The sequence below is a fragment of the Pyxicephalus adspersus genome, chromosome 7 (assembly GCF_032062135.1).
Source record: "Pyxicephalus adspersus chromosome 7, UCB_Pads_2.0, whole genome shotgun sequence".
Classification (NCBI taxonomy): domain Eukaryota; kingdom Metazoa; phylum Chordata; class Amphibia; order Anura; family Pyxicephalidae; genus Pyxicephalus; species Pyxicephalus adspersus.
Genome location: NC_092864.1, coordinates 76,667,053 through 76,685,964, shown reverse-complemented (window position 1 = coordinate 76,685,964; position 18,912 = coordinate 76,667,053). Strand labels below are relative to the sequence as shown.

General features: G+C 40.8%; 1 protein-coding gene across 1 annotated transcript in view; it reads right to left on the bottom strand.

Annotated features, from left to right (window-relative positions):
- GSPT1 (G1 to S phase transition 1) overlaps positions 1-18,203 on the bottom strand; it is a 51,552-nt gene extending 33,349 nt beyond the window's left edge. The window contains exons 1-3 of the mRNA XM_072418994.1: positions 17,862-18,203; positions 9,697-9,741; positions 3,231-3,269 (exon numbers count right to left, since the gene is read on the bottom strand). Of these exons, the coding sequence (XP_072275095.1) occupies positions 3,231-3,269; positions 9,697-9,741; positions 17,862-18,051 (274 nt within the window). The 5' untranslated portion in view covers positions 18,052-18,203. The remainder of the gene's footprint in view (positions 1-3,230; positions 3,270-9,696; positions 9,742-17,861) is intronic.
- Positions 18,204-18,912: the final 709 nt, after the last annotated feature.

The following is an 18,912-nucleotide window of genomic DNA, read 5'->3' as shown; positions in this document are numbered from 1 at the left end:
CTGCAGTGCAGAGCAAAACTGAAAGTAACTTCAAAGGCCCGCACACGTGCCCGCAACTCTGCACCAGGAAGGACAAGCAAGCTGCTGAGCCCTGCCCTAACACCTAACGGAGTCTGTTACCTGGCCGTAGAAGGCAAAAAAAGTGAGTCAGTGAACAGAAGGGGACAATGAATGGCACATGAGTGATCAGAAGGGGACAATCAATGGCACATGAGTGATCAGAAGGGGACAATCAATGGCACATGAGTGATTTTCAAAAATAAATGTGTACTGTAGTCTTCTTCATGGAAAAATAAGACATCCCCCTGAAAATAAGACCTAGGGCATACTTTGACATTTCAAAAAATATAAGACAGTGCCTTATCATAGGGGAAACAGGGTATCAACTTTTTCAAATTTTCAGGCTACACAGAATACTCCCAAAGCTACTAGTAAACAAAATTTCTTCCAAAAAAAATAGCAGATTTGGGGGGTCACAAAGTTTAAAAACTTGTAAAAAATTTAAATTGGGGTTTTTTCAAAAGCTAGTGCGTCTAGAAGCCAAAAATTGAAATTGCAAATTGTGGACCCCTGGGGTCATTTACATTGCAAGATGCATTGGCGTGGGAACCCAATTGTACACCCTGCCGCTCTTGAGAAATTGAGGTTCAAAGAGGAGAAGGTGACAGGGTAGCATTGTATGATAGCTCTAGGTTTGAGACCGGTAGGTATAAATTTAGGGTCTATACCCCAATGCTCCTTGCTATGTAATTTTCATTTTAGGGCTCAAAGGTGCACATTCTTTTGAAACAGCAACCCCAATGCTCAATTTTTATAAGTTTTTCTAAATGTGACTCGTGACTGCTGAGGGGGGAGGTTACATTTTGCGCAAAAACAGGGTTACGACAACAGTTTAGGAGATATGAAGTTTTGAACAGTTTTAGGGCTGAAGAATATGACATGCAGCCTTCAGACACACAGATATCACACTGTGCTGCCAAAGACATCATTACACACGCCCACCTCAGGCAGCTACATTTTTTGGCACCTTTTTATTCATTTTTAATAGAAAACACTGCATGAGTTAGACGATAGGGGCGGGACTGGTCATGTCCCACTCCAATCAATGCTAAGTTTACTGCCCAACCTATCTCATCAGTAGCACTGATCTTCTGAATTGATGACAGCTGAGCACAGAGCAGTCCCACTCTGATCCCATCAGAGGATTAGAGCTTCTGATGAGAGCTGGGCGGGGTAGGCAACTGGCTAATACCTTTTAGGGAGAACTATGCACTAGATTTCTTTAGGGTTATTAAAGAATATAACTGGGGATTAAGGATTTAAAGTAAACATAACAGACTGTTGATCCAGGGAACATCCGATTGCCTCATGAAATCAGGAAGGAATTTTTTTCCGGTTGGACCAAATTGTTTTTTATTTTCCCTTCCTCTGGACTAACTAGGTCCATAGGGTTTTTTTATCTGGGATATGCCTTTTTCCCTAGAGGTTGAACTTGACGGACTTGTGCCTGACTAATTTAATTATGTAATGAATTTGCAAACCAAAAGAGCCACTGTTTCCAATCACTGCTACTTTCACCATTACTATAAGTACATTGTGAGCCTTTCATCTGGCTTTAGTGTACGGTCTGGTCGTCTATATACATCTGCAAAATTCTACAAAGTAGATTTGAGTACGTCAGCTGATGGTAGATTTGTTTATAAGGTTTAGCAAGCCATAGTACAACTCCTACTAGTTGGCAACATACTTTGTGCATGTCTGTCCCTCACCTTCTTTCTTGTGGATTATCCAATTTTGTATATAGTTCCTAAAACAGGTGAGCCACCTAACAAAAGAAAATACATTTTTTCTTCTTTTAATGTTTTTTACTGCTTGCTATTGACCAAAATGATATGCTAATTTAAACGTTAAGCCAGCCTGGGGTGTGGTCCTGTAAAACTCTGTGCACTTAGTATACTATTCCTGGAAATGTCAGCATAGCTCAATTGTATATGTACTGCCCATTGCCACACCTTCTGCATATACTGCCATTTTTAAGAAAGATCCTTCTCTGCAATGTTTAGTGTCCTATTATTCTGATGTATGGTCTATCTATCTGGATACGTTATGTTCCATGCTGGTCGATTTAGCCCCAATAGCTCTCATTAAGACAATTCTATACTGCGATAGTCTGATGTCTAACAAAGCTTCTTCTATCAATGAGCCTATCAGAATTGTCCCAACTGATTCATGTACTTGCTGCAGTCTAGCAGATTCCTTGCTTTAGAATGTTTTTCAGCCAAACTTAGAGGGCAAATTAGGATAGAGTAAAAACTGTGATGTAAACTCGATCATTTAAACTCATTCAGCCAATCATGAAAGAGGGCAAATGAAGATATATTTTTTAACCCACGAAAGGCAAGATAAAATCGTTTATACGAGACCGCAAGCCGGCAGGAATCGTCTATCCGCGACCCCAAACTGTGGCAGGATAGAATCATCTATGCCCCACCTCAAACCGTGGAAGGATAGAACCGTCTTTCATCAGATGATCGCAAGATAGAATCACCTTTATAGGACGTTAAAGATCGTCACTGCAGGATCAATGTAAGACATCACAGACTTGTATGATGATCACCCATCAGGATTGGTGGGGGTGCTATACATCACAACTAAAAAAATTCAGGTAATGGTTAACTATGTACTTCTGTATTTATTTCTTATTAGGAATATTGCATTGTTGGGAAAAATTTAATGTAATGTAATCTACTTTTAAATTTCCCGCCAGGACACGCCTCCCCAGCGTACCGGCACCTCACGCATCCCATTCATCACACCGGGGGTATGATGCCAGGGGACACAGAAGCCGGCCGGGCATCACTGGCGGATGCCGCTGGATCATGGGGAGCAGGTAGGATCTTTACAATGCTTCCCCAATTGTGGCTTGGGGTTACCGCTTACATAAAATTCACCCCAAGCCCATTCGCAAATACTGCCAGGGGGTTAAAGGGCGTTTCCAGATTCCAAAGGAAGACCCCACAACACAGGGGCCAGATCAATTACCTGTACTGTCAATGATCATTACAGCATTCAGTTCTGAGCCAAATCTGACCACTAACCATTACAGGAGTTTGGATTTGTTTGTCCCAGGTCGATTGGCTGACATTCAGGTAAATTTTGACATTTGGCGCAAACACCACATTACTAATACACAAAACAGTTTGGCTTGCATTTGCCATGTAATTACTTACCAACAGGTTCAGAAATATCCATGCCTATAACACTGGAACCTGAAAAGAAATTAAAATCATGTCTTGTTAGTATGAAATGCATAGACCAATAACATTTATAGAAATCGATTATACATGCTAGTCTTACAGGTATTTGCACACCCCATAGAAAGCATTCAGATTAAAATGACTACTTTTTTATTTTAAAACAAAAAATGCCACAATAATTCTACCCCTCACTTTTCTGCTCACCTGCAGGAGCATTTACACCTACCCAGTGTCTATAGGAGGGGGGACATATTTGCTTCATTAGGGTTGCAGCAACTTTAATTCAGTTAACAAGGATAAACATTTTAAAGTCTTTTTTTTTTTAATGCCTAAGGGTAGGGGTGAGCATTTGGCCTTTTACTCTTCTTACTAAATTAGCAGATCATCAGTCTCAAAAAGCAGTGGAAAAGTTATTAGTCAGCTGTAACTTACCACACAGTTTACATAAAAGCTTTTTAATTGGGGGTGCTGGGGACAGGTAGGACAGCTAGAAAATATTAGCAAGACCTCAGCTTTAACCTCCTGAGCGTTACACTGAGGTCTAGATTTCTGTACCAAAAGTGATCCACTGTTTTTCATGAAATTTTTTTTTAAATTGTAGACCATGTACAAAATCTCGGGCTTAACCATCCTTGCAGTTTTTTTTTGCCCGAGCGAAGGTCGGGCTTAACTGCAAGGTGGTTAATATGTGCATAAAACAAAATAAACAGAGCTCTAGTTATAAACTACCCATTCAGCTTGGCTAAAAATCGCTGACTGAGATGGTCGACATGATCTTTTTAGGCGTATCCTTTCAGTTCCTATAAAATACCGACTCGTTCTGCCATCTAATGGCCAATCCCAATAGTGCACAGCTGTCACACTAGGAAATGCAAAAATTGTATGCGAAATGTATGCGAAAATTATCCTAAAAAAGCTTATGAAAGCGAAAAATCCTAAATCTAAGACGCCATAAGGATCTTAATGTGGGTGGTGCCAACCACACAGGATCAGGATTTTAATCTAAAACGCCATGATAATTAGCCTTACTTTTTACCATTTACAAATGATATAGCGATTGTAAACAAAAAATAGTTTCTGTTTGCAGATGACACCAAGATATGTAGTGGAATAAACTCCTTAAACATGTCTCTAAAGCATGGATATACTCTGGCTAGACATCTAAGTGAAAAAGTTTATTGTGGGGTTTTACTTGGGGGGCAAACATGCATCCGCCTAACAACCAAGGGGAAACAGAACAGAGGAAGATGAGAAGGACCTTTACAGAAAACAAAAGTGTTTTGGTAGAGAACAGACTGCTTAGCATGCAATGCTAAACTACAATGTCTACAGACACATGGTTAATGCTGCCCAATTCTATGACATAAACTGGCCCCTTCCACTATATGAAATCATGTACATACACGACCAACTTTCATTTGATCATTTACTCAAATACTATATTTGGCTCATTACACAACCTCTCGCTGTCCCTTTCCAGTTTTTATTAATTCTGTCCCTCTGCCCTGTTCTTTAGCCCTTACCTTTAGCAGTGTCAATTTTTGAGCTTTTTTTAGCCTATGCTCTACCTCTCACTTGCTAAGCAAAATTGCACAAATAGCATCGGCTGCAGATGTTAGAGATGGCTTTTGAGCCTACTGTTCAGATTTAAAGAAGTAGTTTGCAAGTTGCATGACTACTTGAAGTTGAAAATCATGAGCACTACCAGAACATGCAGTCCATTGATTTTGATGGTACCTCTGTACTCCATTCCCTAATATTGGGTCAGTCCATTAGGTTCCACATTTTACACTACTGGAAAGACCTTCCACAGTTTTGCCAGGAATTAGGAATTCCATGTCCCACTTAACGGATGCCTTGGCTTGCCTCATAGCAGTTGGCGTCAAAGCAGAATCAGACTCCACACTTCAGTCCTCCTATGTAAATTGGCTCCACTGATGTGGAACTCCACCATTATGTGGAACTCTCAGTATTTACTTTGGAAGTCTAGTCCATTTTAGTGGCAGTCTCTCCATCTTAGAGTCAATTATTTGAAGTTGCTGGAGGTGAAGTATTTTTTGCAGTTTGTTTTACTGTTTATTGTGCCCTCATGTGCCTCTATAATGAGGTGGGGTAGGGTGGAATAGCCCCCAGAGGAGGGGGGAGGGAATTTACAGACAATGTATCAATATTGGGATCACTGGAAAGAGATTTGCCCAAGTGTTTACAGTTTGTCTGTACTATTGTGTAATTTTTTATTGTATTTTTTATGCCATTTACTAACATGGAACAAATTTCCTCCTATACTCACCTTTCGACCGCCAACTTCTTCTCTTCTCGAGCATGATTGTTGTCTGCTCTTGACTGACTGGGATGACATAACTTCCCTGCAGGAGATCTGACCCCTTTAACACCCACTGTTGGGTAGAAATTTATGGCCTCCTGGACTTCCCTTAACCTCCATGGCGTTTTAATTCCATTCAAATTTCCATGCAAAAAGTGTTACTATTTTTTGCATGAAAATTTATTTTACATTGTAATTGACATTTACATTGACTAATTTTTAGGCATAACTCACCAAAATATGTCCAATATTTATTACACTTATAATAAACTTTAAATAAAAAAAACACAAAAAGTTAAACATGTAAATAAGTATACAGTAAGTATAAGTATACATGTAAGTGTACAGTAGCATATATATATATATATATATATATATATATATGAAAGTTTCTTTGTATTGGACTCAATACAGCTATTTTGTATTGAATCCAATACAAAATTATTTAAATTTCGAGCTGATCCGCACGCACTGACGTATGTATGGACGAGTCTCTGCATTGCGCCTCTGGAGATTGGAAGAGCAGGACGTGTTCCCAGGACCTGCGGGGTCCGGCAGAACGACCGGGGGCGACAACAAAGCAAGATAAGGGGTTGTTTTTAGGTTAAAGCTACCCTGAGTGTGACTCGGGATTACCGCTATTTGCAGGTAAAACTTGCAAAGGTGGAAGTATATAAGTCCATGGTTGTGATAATGTGATTGTTCCAAGAAAAAATACTTGGCTTATGTGCACCATGTATTAACTGAGTAAGCGGTTATATGTCCGCAAAACGCGTTTAGTAAAGTTAACAAGTTTGGTTTTCATCTATATACAAATGTGAATTGATGATTGTACTGGGATCTTAATTGGAGCAACCTATGCCGATATACTAACAATGATAATTTGTTCCAGAATCACAGAAAATAATTTGTTCTGGATACTGCCCACAATTTAAAGATGAGTATTATAAAAAATAAATATTAAAAACACAATATAAAAGGTCAAACTCGCCAAAGGCTGAGATGAACAGCTTCCCGCAGTAACAGCAACATTATTTTAATAAATGCAATTAGGACAGATGATTGTCTTAACATATTAGGCAGCATGGTGTAGCTTACTGTAAAAAAATCCTTACTGTGAGTTAATCACAAAGCAAAAAAAAAAAAAAAACTTTACGAAGCCTAGACATTCATTAACTTCTGGAGCAAGCTGTGCTTTGATATGCAAAAAGAAACAAACTTCAGAGTTTGTATTGGTCATTAAAGGGTTACAAAAGGTTGCAGAAGGGCCCCCCTAAGATCACCCACAACATCAGCTGTGTGCAAAAGATTTCTCCTGGAAGTCATGCAAGACGCCCCCTCCCCCAAGTCCTGCACAGAACAAGCAGGGAAGCCCATCTGTTTGTATGTAAACAATAAATGCTATAAATCAGCGGTTGACAATTTTGGTGGTCCGTGGCTCTGGTTGGTGCACCCCCAAGCAGGGTCAGGAGAAGGATGGCGGGGTGCACCGGCCAGAGTCGTGGACAGGCTGTGTCTGTGGACACAACCCGCCCACTCTTCCATCGCAGGTTCAGATCTGTGAAGGGAAGTGGACGGGGTTATGCCATCATGACATCACTCTGGGGGAGGTTTTTCCTCCTTTGAGTGACAACCGGCTCCCTGTGCATGAGCGGTCAGGAGTCGGTAATTGTAGTGGTCCTCAGGACCAAAAAGGTTGATGACCACTGCTATAAATCACACCTACCTCTCAAATTCACAGCCACACAGACTCAAAGGATGTCCCTCTCTCCCAATTTCTGCCACAGTATATTATCGGGTGTCTCATTCCTGCTTTTTTTGTTTTTACATTCGTTAGCAGAGCCAATATTCGTTAGCCGAGTCCCATTAACAGTGAAAAACAATTTGTTAGCCCCAAATTTTGTTAGCAGGACCACTTGTTAGCCAAGGTCTCACTGTATATTGTTTTTGATCAACACAAGATTGTTTTGGTCATTACTTTGAGGATATGTGCCTTTCAAATCCCACACAAAATCCACTCTATGTGGTATTTTTTGTCTTCTTGTTAAAAATATGGGATGTGGCACTTATGGCTAACGGGCAAACTAATCTTAATAAAAGCCATGACTAGGAATAGACCACACCCCAGTGTGGCTTCCTTTACAAAGATATTTTTTCATGTGACACCTTTCCCATTACTGTATAAGAGCCCAGAAACACAGGCATTAACATGTGTTTACTGTACCTAGATTATTCTATTTGCTTATGTATTGCTTTACAGTATAATAACCCTGTCAAAGTCAAGTTTTTGTTCGTTATAAAAAAACAAAACAAAATGGAATTCTGGTCGTAAGGATTTTCTGGGCTGGCCTACAGTTATTTGTAAGAGCCCAATCCTCGTGTAGGCGGCAGTAAAATCCTGTCTCCCTGAATCAAGAAAGATTTTAGAGCACAAGTAAACCTAGTTTTTTTTATGTGACTTGAACAACTTGGGAAACTAAAAAGCAAAAAGTAAGCATGCTGTGAAATAAAAACTCTTGGAGTAGTTGTATTGGTTGACTATTTAAAGATAATTGTGGTCCCAGGGAAAGCTATTTGCATAATTTCTTCCTTAAAAGAATGCACTCTGCAAATAATGTCCTTTGGTTTAGAGAAATCTTGCTTTTTGGGGCTCAGTGCCCTGTGGATTTTAGAAATTTTAATAAAGCGATCTCTTTAGGTTTTTGCAGCAGATAGTTAAAAATAGCAGTGGCTGCTGGATATCGTACCAATGGTTTCAGGGATTCCCCGTAATCTGATGCTGTTCCTCGTGTTGACAGTTTCCAAATCACTGTGCTGGTAAATTGATTGTTGCAGGAGAGTGGGATAAGTGTTCAGGGCATCAGTGTGTTTTGTTAATTGCCCTCTTAACTATTCAGCGGCTTCCTCCTTCTCCCCAGATCACATTTTAGACGATTCTGATTTGTAGATGCTTTCCATTCTATACACTAACTGCTCAAAATCTACCAACCGTTTTGGTAGTTAAGTTTTGATGTAGGATTCTAAATCCCAATTTGCCCAAGTGCTTGTGGAGGGTGGTGGTGGTGGAGAAGGGCTATGCAGCAAAGAGAGCGGGAGCGCTGTGCAGTGCTCACCTGATCAGCTGGTGGCTCTGCGGCAGCCTGTGAGCCAGGAGCTGGCTCCATTTTGCCTCCTTTCTGCTTGCGGATGGCTGGAGTGAAGGAGCCATGTTTGACCAACAAAGTGCTGTTCTCACAGTAATAAGACCTGTCATAAGTAGCACTGGAATCCTGCTGCTGATGTCTGCCCATGACAGCTGCGTGGAAGAAGATAAAAGCCATGGAATTGCCAGTAATGTCAGGTAGGTCACACCCCCAGTATTTAATTAATATTAAATTGACAGGCTGTTCTTCCCTTTACATCGAAAGCCACAGGCAATATTTTTAGGGAAAATGTATGCAGAGCTTTAAATTCATACATTTACAGTGTAGCATATATGAAACGTATACTCAAGATCTTCTTTACCGGCCAGGATTTGTTTTCCTGTACATACATTCTTGAAATTTACAAAGCTCTGGCAAAAGGCACTTTCCTGTCTGGCGGGGCAAAAAAAAAAACTGATTTCTCTACAGCAATACTTAAAAGGTCCCCTGCCAAGCCTGTAAAATGATAGTGAAGGAAAAAAGCATCTTTTCCTCTTTGCCCTGTTAGCATGCTCCCTGCTAGTGCATTGGCACACACGAAAACAACTGAATGTCTCCTTTTACTACTAACTCCCTCTGCAAATACGATTTCTGCTGCTCAGTAGCTTTTCCAGATGATTATCCCAGGTCACATTTAGATATTTCTACTGCTTGCAATAATAATACTACTTTATTATTACTTTGATATTATATTACTACTTTGATATTATTTATTATATTACTACAATAATAGTACTACTGCCTCTGCAGGTATGAGTTCTGCTGCTCAGTAGCTTTTCCAGAGGATTATCCCAGGTCACATTTAGATTTTTCTACTGCTTGCATTAATATTAGTAATGAATTTAGAGAAGAGTATTAACTCGTGTCCTTAAAATCTACCAGCATAATAGTTTACAAACTGAACACACACACACAAAAAAAAGAAAGAAAATACCTTCAGAAGACTGTGATAATTCCTGTGCAGAATTGTGTGTTGCACCTAAAGAGAAGATAACAAGCAGTGGTTATAGGTAAAATATTACTACAAATAAATGCCACCATTAATTCACTAATCCATTATCAATTTTGTTTTTTACCAATAAACTACATGGAAGAGTTAAATATATATAGGTGTTCAGGTAGTCACCTGCAAACAAAACCATAATAATATCTGTACTGAGGTCAATGACTTTTTGATCTTGCCCTCTTAAAGATCCACTGGCAGAAAATTTAAAATTCACAACCTCCATTTTTTCTGATAGGTACAGTTCATCAAGAAAACACTCTGCTGTGGACTGTCCCATTGGAATTTCAAACATGGGTGTTTAAATGCTGGGGAAACAGTCCACGTAGATTTGGGAGACTAGGGAGCATTCAGTAGTGGGGGAAAACTAAAAGCAACTTACTAGTGAAATGGTACTAGTAAAAATAAAAAAGGTCTAACTTTGAGCTGTATAGGACAAGGCCATCTTTTTTTAGGGATCTTCACAAAATGCACGCGTATTTTTATTTTTTTTAGTACAGAGGCTACATGTGCGTAAGGAAAAACTAATGTCAATTACTGGTTACTGCTACCTTGAAAGAAAACCTAAAGCAACTTAAGTCTGCATGAATTAAAATTTAGATGTCAGCAAGTTTATGAGCAGCAGGTAATGCATTATTACTGGACTGTATGTTTAAAGTAGGAATGTACGTAGAGCTATCCCTACTGCCCCTAGTCGTTTGATATTGGAAGCCCAGTACCGGTTCCATTTCCTCTGGGCGGTCATTTTCCCTTTATGCATCTCACACGCCAAGCAATTGCATCCACAACAACCATAATATGCTTTACTAGTTGTCATATCCAACTCCGTTCTACATGTTTCCTACTTGTAAGCACCTCCATATTTAGTCGGTCTTGGAAGTACAAACAAGGTTACATTCTATTTACTAGACTAGTCTTAGACACTTTCCATTGTACTGCTGAAACGACTCTAGGCACAACTCAGAATTATTGTCTGCTGAACTATCAGAGGATACTGCACCAATAACTGGTATTTTTATTTTTACCTAAGTCTATGTGCTAACCTAGAAATGTTATTTTTTTGTGACCGAGACAGGTTTGACTTTCCTACATTTGTTATCCAGTGCTTCAGCTGTTTTTTTCTCTTAAACTGGGAGCCGAGGAAGCACTGGACAGGGCCTTTTTCTGGCTGATCCATTGCCTGACTAAGTTTTTTTGTCAAAGCCCTGTTCCTCAGAAATATTCCTTTAATCTGAATGTTCAGGTGAGTCCGAAGCATTTGTGGAAATTTTTTAAAAATGTACTCCCCAGTGGAAAAAGATGGACATGACAATGTCAGGGGGTAAAAGAAGTCTGTATTCCAAAATCTAGGGAAATCTGGCCCTAAACGCCTAATGCTACAAGGAACACATTCCTCTTCTCCTGGTTTACTGAACTTCTGCCAGGTAGAAGTGCCACTGTACTTTGTGGGCAGAACCAAGTCCAATCCAACAGTGACGCTATTAGAATTAAAATCTATTAGCTTTATAAAAGGTAATTGCAAAATATTGATCCAGCACAAGGTGCTGTACATTGCTTTTTAAAAGCAGCTTTAAGAGGCCAATCATTCTAAAAATAAACAGCCTGTTGCTGCGATTCTCACCTTCGATACAAAGCTCTGCCCAGGTTCAATTCTATAAAAGTTTAGGAAAATGCACACACAAATTCTTCAAGATTACTTATTTAGGAGATACAATACCTTAAAAACTGTATGTAGTGTTACAGAACAGTCATTTAAAGCTGATAAAACAATTGTCAGGCCAGTATTCCCCCCCTCACATTAATGTGCTGCATTGTCCTTAAAGGTTGAAAAGTAGACAGAGCAAAAGAAAACATTTGCTTTCCCTGCACCATGCCATATACTTTCTCCCTCATCCCCAATTTTTTCCAGAAATAATCATGCTAAAACCCTAATAAGCCAGCAGCAAGACAAAAGAGAGAATGCAAAAAGAACAGGTTCGATTACAAAGAAATAGTGTAGCCGGTTTTAATACTCACTAAAATTCTAATAAAATTTAGGAGGGGCTCACCCCCACGAACCCCCCTACGTGCACCTACACCTCCCTGTTCCCTAGAAATTGGGGTTCAAAGAGGAGAAGCAGACAGGGTAGCATAGTATGACAATTGTATTTTTGTGAAAGTAAAGCTGGGTACACACGTGTAATAATTGTCGTTGGAAAGGATTTTTCACGATCCTTTCCAACACCTAAGGACTGCACGATGCACGAATGAGTGCTGTACATACAACACCATTCTGCTCTATGGAGAAGGGAGAACGGCGGAGCGGCACCCTGCTGCGCGCTCTCCCCTTTCACTACTATTAAGATCGTTTGTTGTCCATCATCCGTGGATCCGCCAGGATGGTCGTTCGGACGATGTACATGCGCCAGATTCTCGTCCAATATCAGCCCTGAGCCGATTATCGGACGAGAAGCATTGGACGTGTGTACGTAGCTGTAAGGGTAATTTAGGAGCTTCACTACAATGCTCCTTGCTATGCAAGTGGCCTCCCCTAATGTACATTTTCAATTTTAGGCTACTAGACACACTTGCTTTTCAAAAAGCACTGGTAATGCTTAATTTTCACAAGTATTTAAATTTGTGACCTGGTATCCTGAAATTCTTTAGCACTGGAGGGCTGAAATTTTGGTTACTTTTAGATATGAGAGTACCCTGGACACCCTGAATTTCAAATCATTACAACCAATGGTTGATATAGAGAAATAAAGGCTTGATATGAAGTTAAGCTGCAGAATATGATAAGCAGACTGTACACACACACATATAGTTATCAATGTTGTCATTACACATGCCCATTTGAGTGGATAAATTTCACAGGCAGTTTTTTTTTTTTTAATAGAATACAGGCAGTGATAAGGACAGGACGCTGGCCCTGCCACCCTCACCTGCCATCACGTGTCAACATGCATGGAGCTCTTAAAGCATCACTATATCTTTAACTGAATGAGTCCATTCATTGTGCAGGCACAGCATTATCTTGCTGTGGATCCACAAGCCCCTTGTAGCTTACCTGACCGCCTACCGCCTTTGCAGTCTTTACAGACTTCCAAGGAAAGTGATAACTAGACGTTTTTAAGCTTTTGTCCAGATGCTCTTAACGCCTGGAAAGTGCCATCAGTGCTCAGGACAGGAAGTTCTAGGTGACATCACCACTGCCCCTAGAGTGACAACAATGGCTGCAAGGATGAACACAGCAGAGCTGATCAACTTAATCCATTTTCATCTTAAGGTGTGGGACACTAACAATGCATCATACTCAAATTCTGGGAGAAAGGCAAAAGCATGGATGGAGGGGTTGGAGGGTATTACATCTGGAAGCTGCCAGGTGTAATGTTTTACCACCTTTTTGTGTAATTCCTGAATCTACACTACTGAGGGCAGATCCCTATGCTTCCTTTGGTTTAAAAAATAGGAAAGAAAACTACTTGTCAATTTCTTTCTGTTGACAATATATACTTAGTTCTTCCGCTGACCTCTCCATGACTTCCTCAAGCTCTAGACCAAATAGGTGATCCCCTGAATATGTGACACCACACAGGAAGATCATAAGAGGTAGCATCTCCCTGCCAGGTCTTTAATTATAAGGCCAGGTAAATGAATTTACTAAGGCCACAGATACGGCAGAAATGTTAACAGACCTAGCACATGCTGCTGCAATAAAGCTTGTCCCTTTTAATCAATAACTGGAAAGTTTCAAAAATCTTTTCTCCAGAAGTACCTGACTCTAGGCGAATTTTCACATAGGAGAGCCAAAATTCACATTACACAAATGGAAGCAAAGGTTGACTGAAAATTTGTACTGGTAAATTCTCAGCCCCTTTTGAGGAAGATATACACTTCCTTGTCCATATGGTCCATCAGGAATCCCATATTCATAAAGTTAGCCAAGTGAACTTAAAGACATGGAAAACAGGATCTAATTTTGGCACCTGGTACCTAGGTAATGCAGGACTAGAAACCAGCACCAGACCATTTTTCTTTTTCTTCAGACCAGAAATTTCTTTTTTTTAGTGGCTTTATTAGTGTCATGGACTGGGAACACTGTGCCTTTGACCCTACTAAAGGTTCTGCTACATATTGCATACTTTTAGAGATATGGGACTCAAAATCCCAAGAGCAAGCGCCCAGCAGGAAATCTAAATACATCAAGCTCCTCTAAGGAATCTTAACTTTTCCCCCAGTGTCACATAAAAATGGATGGTAGGGTACCTATAGTAAGATACTTTAAATCATTTTAAAAACTAGGTGTTAAATTATTCCTCACACTAGATATCACATTTTTTCAGACATAAGATCAGCCCTCTCCTAAACTACCTATACATATCTGACAGTCATTTACTCCAAGTATTTGCTCACTTGGTTTTACAATAAACTTTTTTTAAGGGGAGGTTAGAGGAGGCACAATCTTGTTCACTACTTTACCCTAGAGAAAAAAAAAGGTCTGCTGCTAAACCCACTAGACCCAGGCCACAAACAGAACCATAACCACAGTAATAAAACAAGCATGGCACTAAAAAAAAGGGAAAGGAATTAGGGGAAAGTCCCTGAAAGCCAACTGTTTAACAAATATACAGAGAAAATTCACATATGAATATACTGAAAGCAAAAGACATTGTTACCAGATGGATGCTAAACCCACTGGTGCCTGGCATCACCACTGGTTGTTAACCTACAAATATGATCATGGTCTTGTCGCACCTCCCTGATGAACTCATGGACTCATCCTTGGTACCCACTCCTACCAGGAGGTGTCAAGATGGCCAGAAATTATGTCACATCTTAATACAATAAAGACACTCCTACTTTAGGAATGCAATTTAAATCCGGCTGAATATGGCTGTTATAAATGCAGCATATTTAAATGTTGATGCTGCCAGGTGTAATTTATTACCACCTTTTTGTGTCATTCCTGAATCTACACTACTGAGGGCAGATCCCTATGCTTCCTTTGGTTTAACATGAAGCAATCTTAAAATAGATTTCTCTCACCGTGCTACATAGGTGTGTACTAATCCACATATTTGCTCTGTATATTTGTTTCTGGAAATCCTTACCCATTGGTGGACATATATTGCTCAGCCATTGACTGACAGGATTAAGGACCCTCGCCTAGTGGTGGGAACCCCTATGGTGAACTCACATGGCTAACTGCTGTTGTGAACCCAGGAGAGGAAAACATCAAAGAAAGGTAAATGCGCTTGCACATTGGCTGTAGTGCACTTCTTCCTCCAGAAAAGGAAAAGCAACCAGGCAGCCACAAGAAATTTGTCACTTCCTGAAACCGCAGCACAAGCGTCCATGGTTAAGCCTGCAACAGAACTCTGTACAGTCAACCTCAGGTCTGAAATGGCCCTAAAGAGCAGGCCTCCCCACTTTTCCCTGGTAATAGACCAGTTAGAGCTTTCACTGTTGCTTTGCAGTCTTTTCAGGTTCCATTTATTGAAGGTAGCTTCTAATGTATTTTCACTGCCTGGGCACCTCTTTTTGTCATCTTATCAACTTTGCCAGGATTTTTCTAAATTGGTTTCAACTGTCTGCCATTAAAGGGTATGCCACAGAGCTTGTTTTTGGAAGCAGCGATTATGACACATATCTACACTGTGATGACAGGTCCAGGACCATTAGCCATGTGTTCATGGCTTTAAAAATTAGGCAATCACATCACTGGCAATTAAAGCGGAACTAAACTTATTGGTGGATGGTGAGCTTCTACACGGCATACTTGCCGATTATGGCACATACTTACCCAATGCATTTGTCCCGCAGTGATGACAGGTCCAGGACATGCTGTTGCAGGAGTTACGTTATCCCTTGTGGCTCTAAGCTATACAGTGCATGTAGTTTAGAGCCTAAACCAAAACCACAAGAAGCCAGAGACTTTTGACAAAAGAAACATTGAAATTTTTTTTGACAAATAGCACCTGTTTTTTTTAGGTCAGTTTAGGTCGGCTGTAACCAAACAATCTATTTGGTGCTAGGCCAATTTAAAAGATACCTCCTCTAATGTTTTAACAATGGCTCTACTGCTTTTCTAAACTCGAAAAATGTGCGTACCACCTGTATTATGGTATGGAAGTAAAGCACTGTGACAAAAATCAGCAGTAGTAACTTTCACTACAGAATGTTTCCTAAAATAAGTAAAATTATACTTAACCGTTCTGTTACAGCTTTTCATGATTACGTAAATCGCGGACTAACGTTTCTGCATTGTAAGAGATAAAACTGCATGCAACGGCAGAACACAATTTAGTGACAATGCGGTGGGGAACTATTTACACAAAGTAGGTGTTTGCATGAGAGAAGGAATACAGTGAGGTAAAAGTGCTTTTTACTTACCATCTAACCACTGCAGGGGAGTTTATTTTCCCTGGTGTTAGGCATTAAACACATAATGTCCAACAGCAGAAGCACTCCCCCAGTAGAGTGATCTGAGAGAGTGGACCATTTCTTGGTGACGGCTATAATAGAACAAAGTGTGTTCCCCCTCATCCATCTTCACCATTGTGCCACTGAAATATGTATCCCAGGAGGCTGCTAAAAAAAAAAAAGTGCCCAGCTCACTGCTCATACAGGAGATCTACATTTTTTCAGCAGCCCAAAGCCTCCTGGGATTTATGATGCATGTATCCAAAAGGCCGAATCACCCAACCTCACTCTGGCGAAGTGTGAGATCGGGCGACCTCACCAGAAGAAAGAAGATCAACGCTTTCCACCTGTAAAGGCAAGATTTTTTTTCTTATTGACCAGTCCACTAAAGCCGCATACACACGTGCAATTATAGTCGTTGGAAAGGATCTTTCACGATCCTTTCCAATGACTAAGCACTCCACGATGCATGAACAATGCTGTACATACACTACCGTTCTGCTCTTTCTGCTCAGAGGGGAGGGGAAGAGCGATGGAGCGGCACCCCGCTGCGCGCTCTACCTTTTCACTTGCATTACGATCGGTTATCGTCCGTGGATCCGCCAGGATGATCGTTCAGACGATGAACGGCGCGTGCTGTACACACTTCAGATTCTCGTCCGATATCAGCCCTGAGCCGATTATCGGGCGAGAACCATTGGAAGTGTGTACGTAGCTTTAAAAGCAGACCTATCACACTCAGTGATCTCCCCACCCCCTTTCAGCCGGGTGCAGCACCCGGCTGTTTTTGGGTGATTACTGAAGAGTTCCGTCACAACACAGGGGCTTCCACCCACCTACAATTTCTTCTCATCCAGCTTGAAAAAATGTCTGCGTTGAACACAGATACTTTCAACACACACATATATATATATATATATATATATATATATATATATCCTATATACTAAACGAAGGATGTAATTATGCACAGAGCCAACCTGCGCACGCACATCACAACTGCCGCTGCTCAAAGTGCACACACCAGTCAGTTTGCTTTACTCCACAGTGGCAGCAGTCAGATTTACGATTTTTTGGAGAATCTGGGGTTTACTGATTATATATATACATATATATATATATATATATATATGTGTGTAACCTTTTTATATAAAGAAGAAAAATGGAGGACACCTTTCTTTCTGTCTTTACCACCATGGCTGAAGCCTCCTGGGAACCATACATTACATACCCACACATGCTGCCCTGAGATCAGGCCTGAAAATGTAGGGCTGAAATGTGAAGTGATCTCACTTCTTTTGTTTTCAGTTAGACACCCATTGTTCTCCCTGGCCCCTTTTAGACGGGCGCACCACCCAGCACTTTTCAGCAACCACCGGTTGTGTTTGGGTGGTTATTGAAAAGTTGGGCGACAATACAGGGGCTGCCACCCGCTAACAATTTCTGGGTTCAGGAAAACAGCAGTCACCCTTTCTTGTACCCACGCGGTGATGCCAGGCAGAAGATGCCACGCGGTCTATCCAGTCCATGGCAGAGAAATGCTTCCATGATGAATGGGCACTCAGGTCCCTGACCCTTCCCCCAGCATTTATATGAATGCCTATACCAGGTGACTGATACCAGGGATCCATGTGCTAAGCCATATATGAAGTATTGATAGGCCTAGGGTTATTGCAGCTCCGGCCTCTTACCTTCATCCTGCACCCCGTCTACCCCCGGCTTCATCAGGAAGGAAGGCACGAACTCTGCAGCGTGTACATTGGGGATGAATGGCTTGGCATTGACGTTGAGCCGGGCCAGGGAAGAGTTGAGCTGGGCCTCTGGGGCGTCAATGTCTGCCTGCTCCCAGGAATCCGGGGCTGAGTCGTTGTTGTCCATCATTATAGGATGTGTGTTTGCGGTTATATAACGATACGTTATGTTTGAAATAAATAAGAACGGCCGCTAGGAATCTAACACAAACCCAACTCAACCAGCAGCAATAACCCGACTCAGCACTCACTCAACGACTCCTCGTGTGTTGCCGCAACGTCACGAACGTAACCCGGCGCACTACAAGCGACGTAGGAGGTCCATGTTAGTAGTTCTGACTAGAATGTAGTACGGTCTCTAACATGTACGAGCGTGACGACAGAACTACAATACCCACAATCCTACACTTTAAACTGCAACGCTTCGTCATTTTTTTTTTTTGCTACGCATCGACACGAGGTTGATTGTAATTGTAGTTCACGTCAGTCTCACGTTAACTAGTTACTTAAAGCATACCTAAACTCAACGGTTTACCTATACATAGAAGGGTAAACAATCCTTCTATGTAAGGTAGAAATGTTGTCTTTTTTTTAAGTGCTGCACCCTTTTTTTTTCAAAAAGGGTGCAGCACTGCCCCTTTAAGTCTTGATTACCGCTGCAATCAACTTAAAGCGTACCTAAGGCTTAGTCTACACGGACATTTTCCCCAGCGTTTAACTTGAGGCTTTTAAAGGCCTTGTTTGAAATCCCCATGCATTACAATGGGCCAATCTACACCAGAACGTTTCCTTCAGGCATGTTTATGACATTTATCTTAAACGTTTAAAAAATAAAACGCTGGGTTAACGCTGAAAAACGCGGACAGACGCTTTTCGTTGATTTCATTGGGATATTTTCACACATGCATTAAATATGCAAATTAGTTAAACACGGAGGAAAATGTGGCATAGGCGTTTTCCAGCATTTTAAAGGCAACTTTAAAATGGTAAT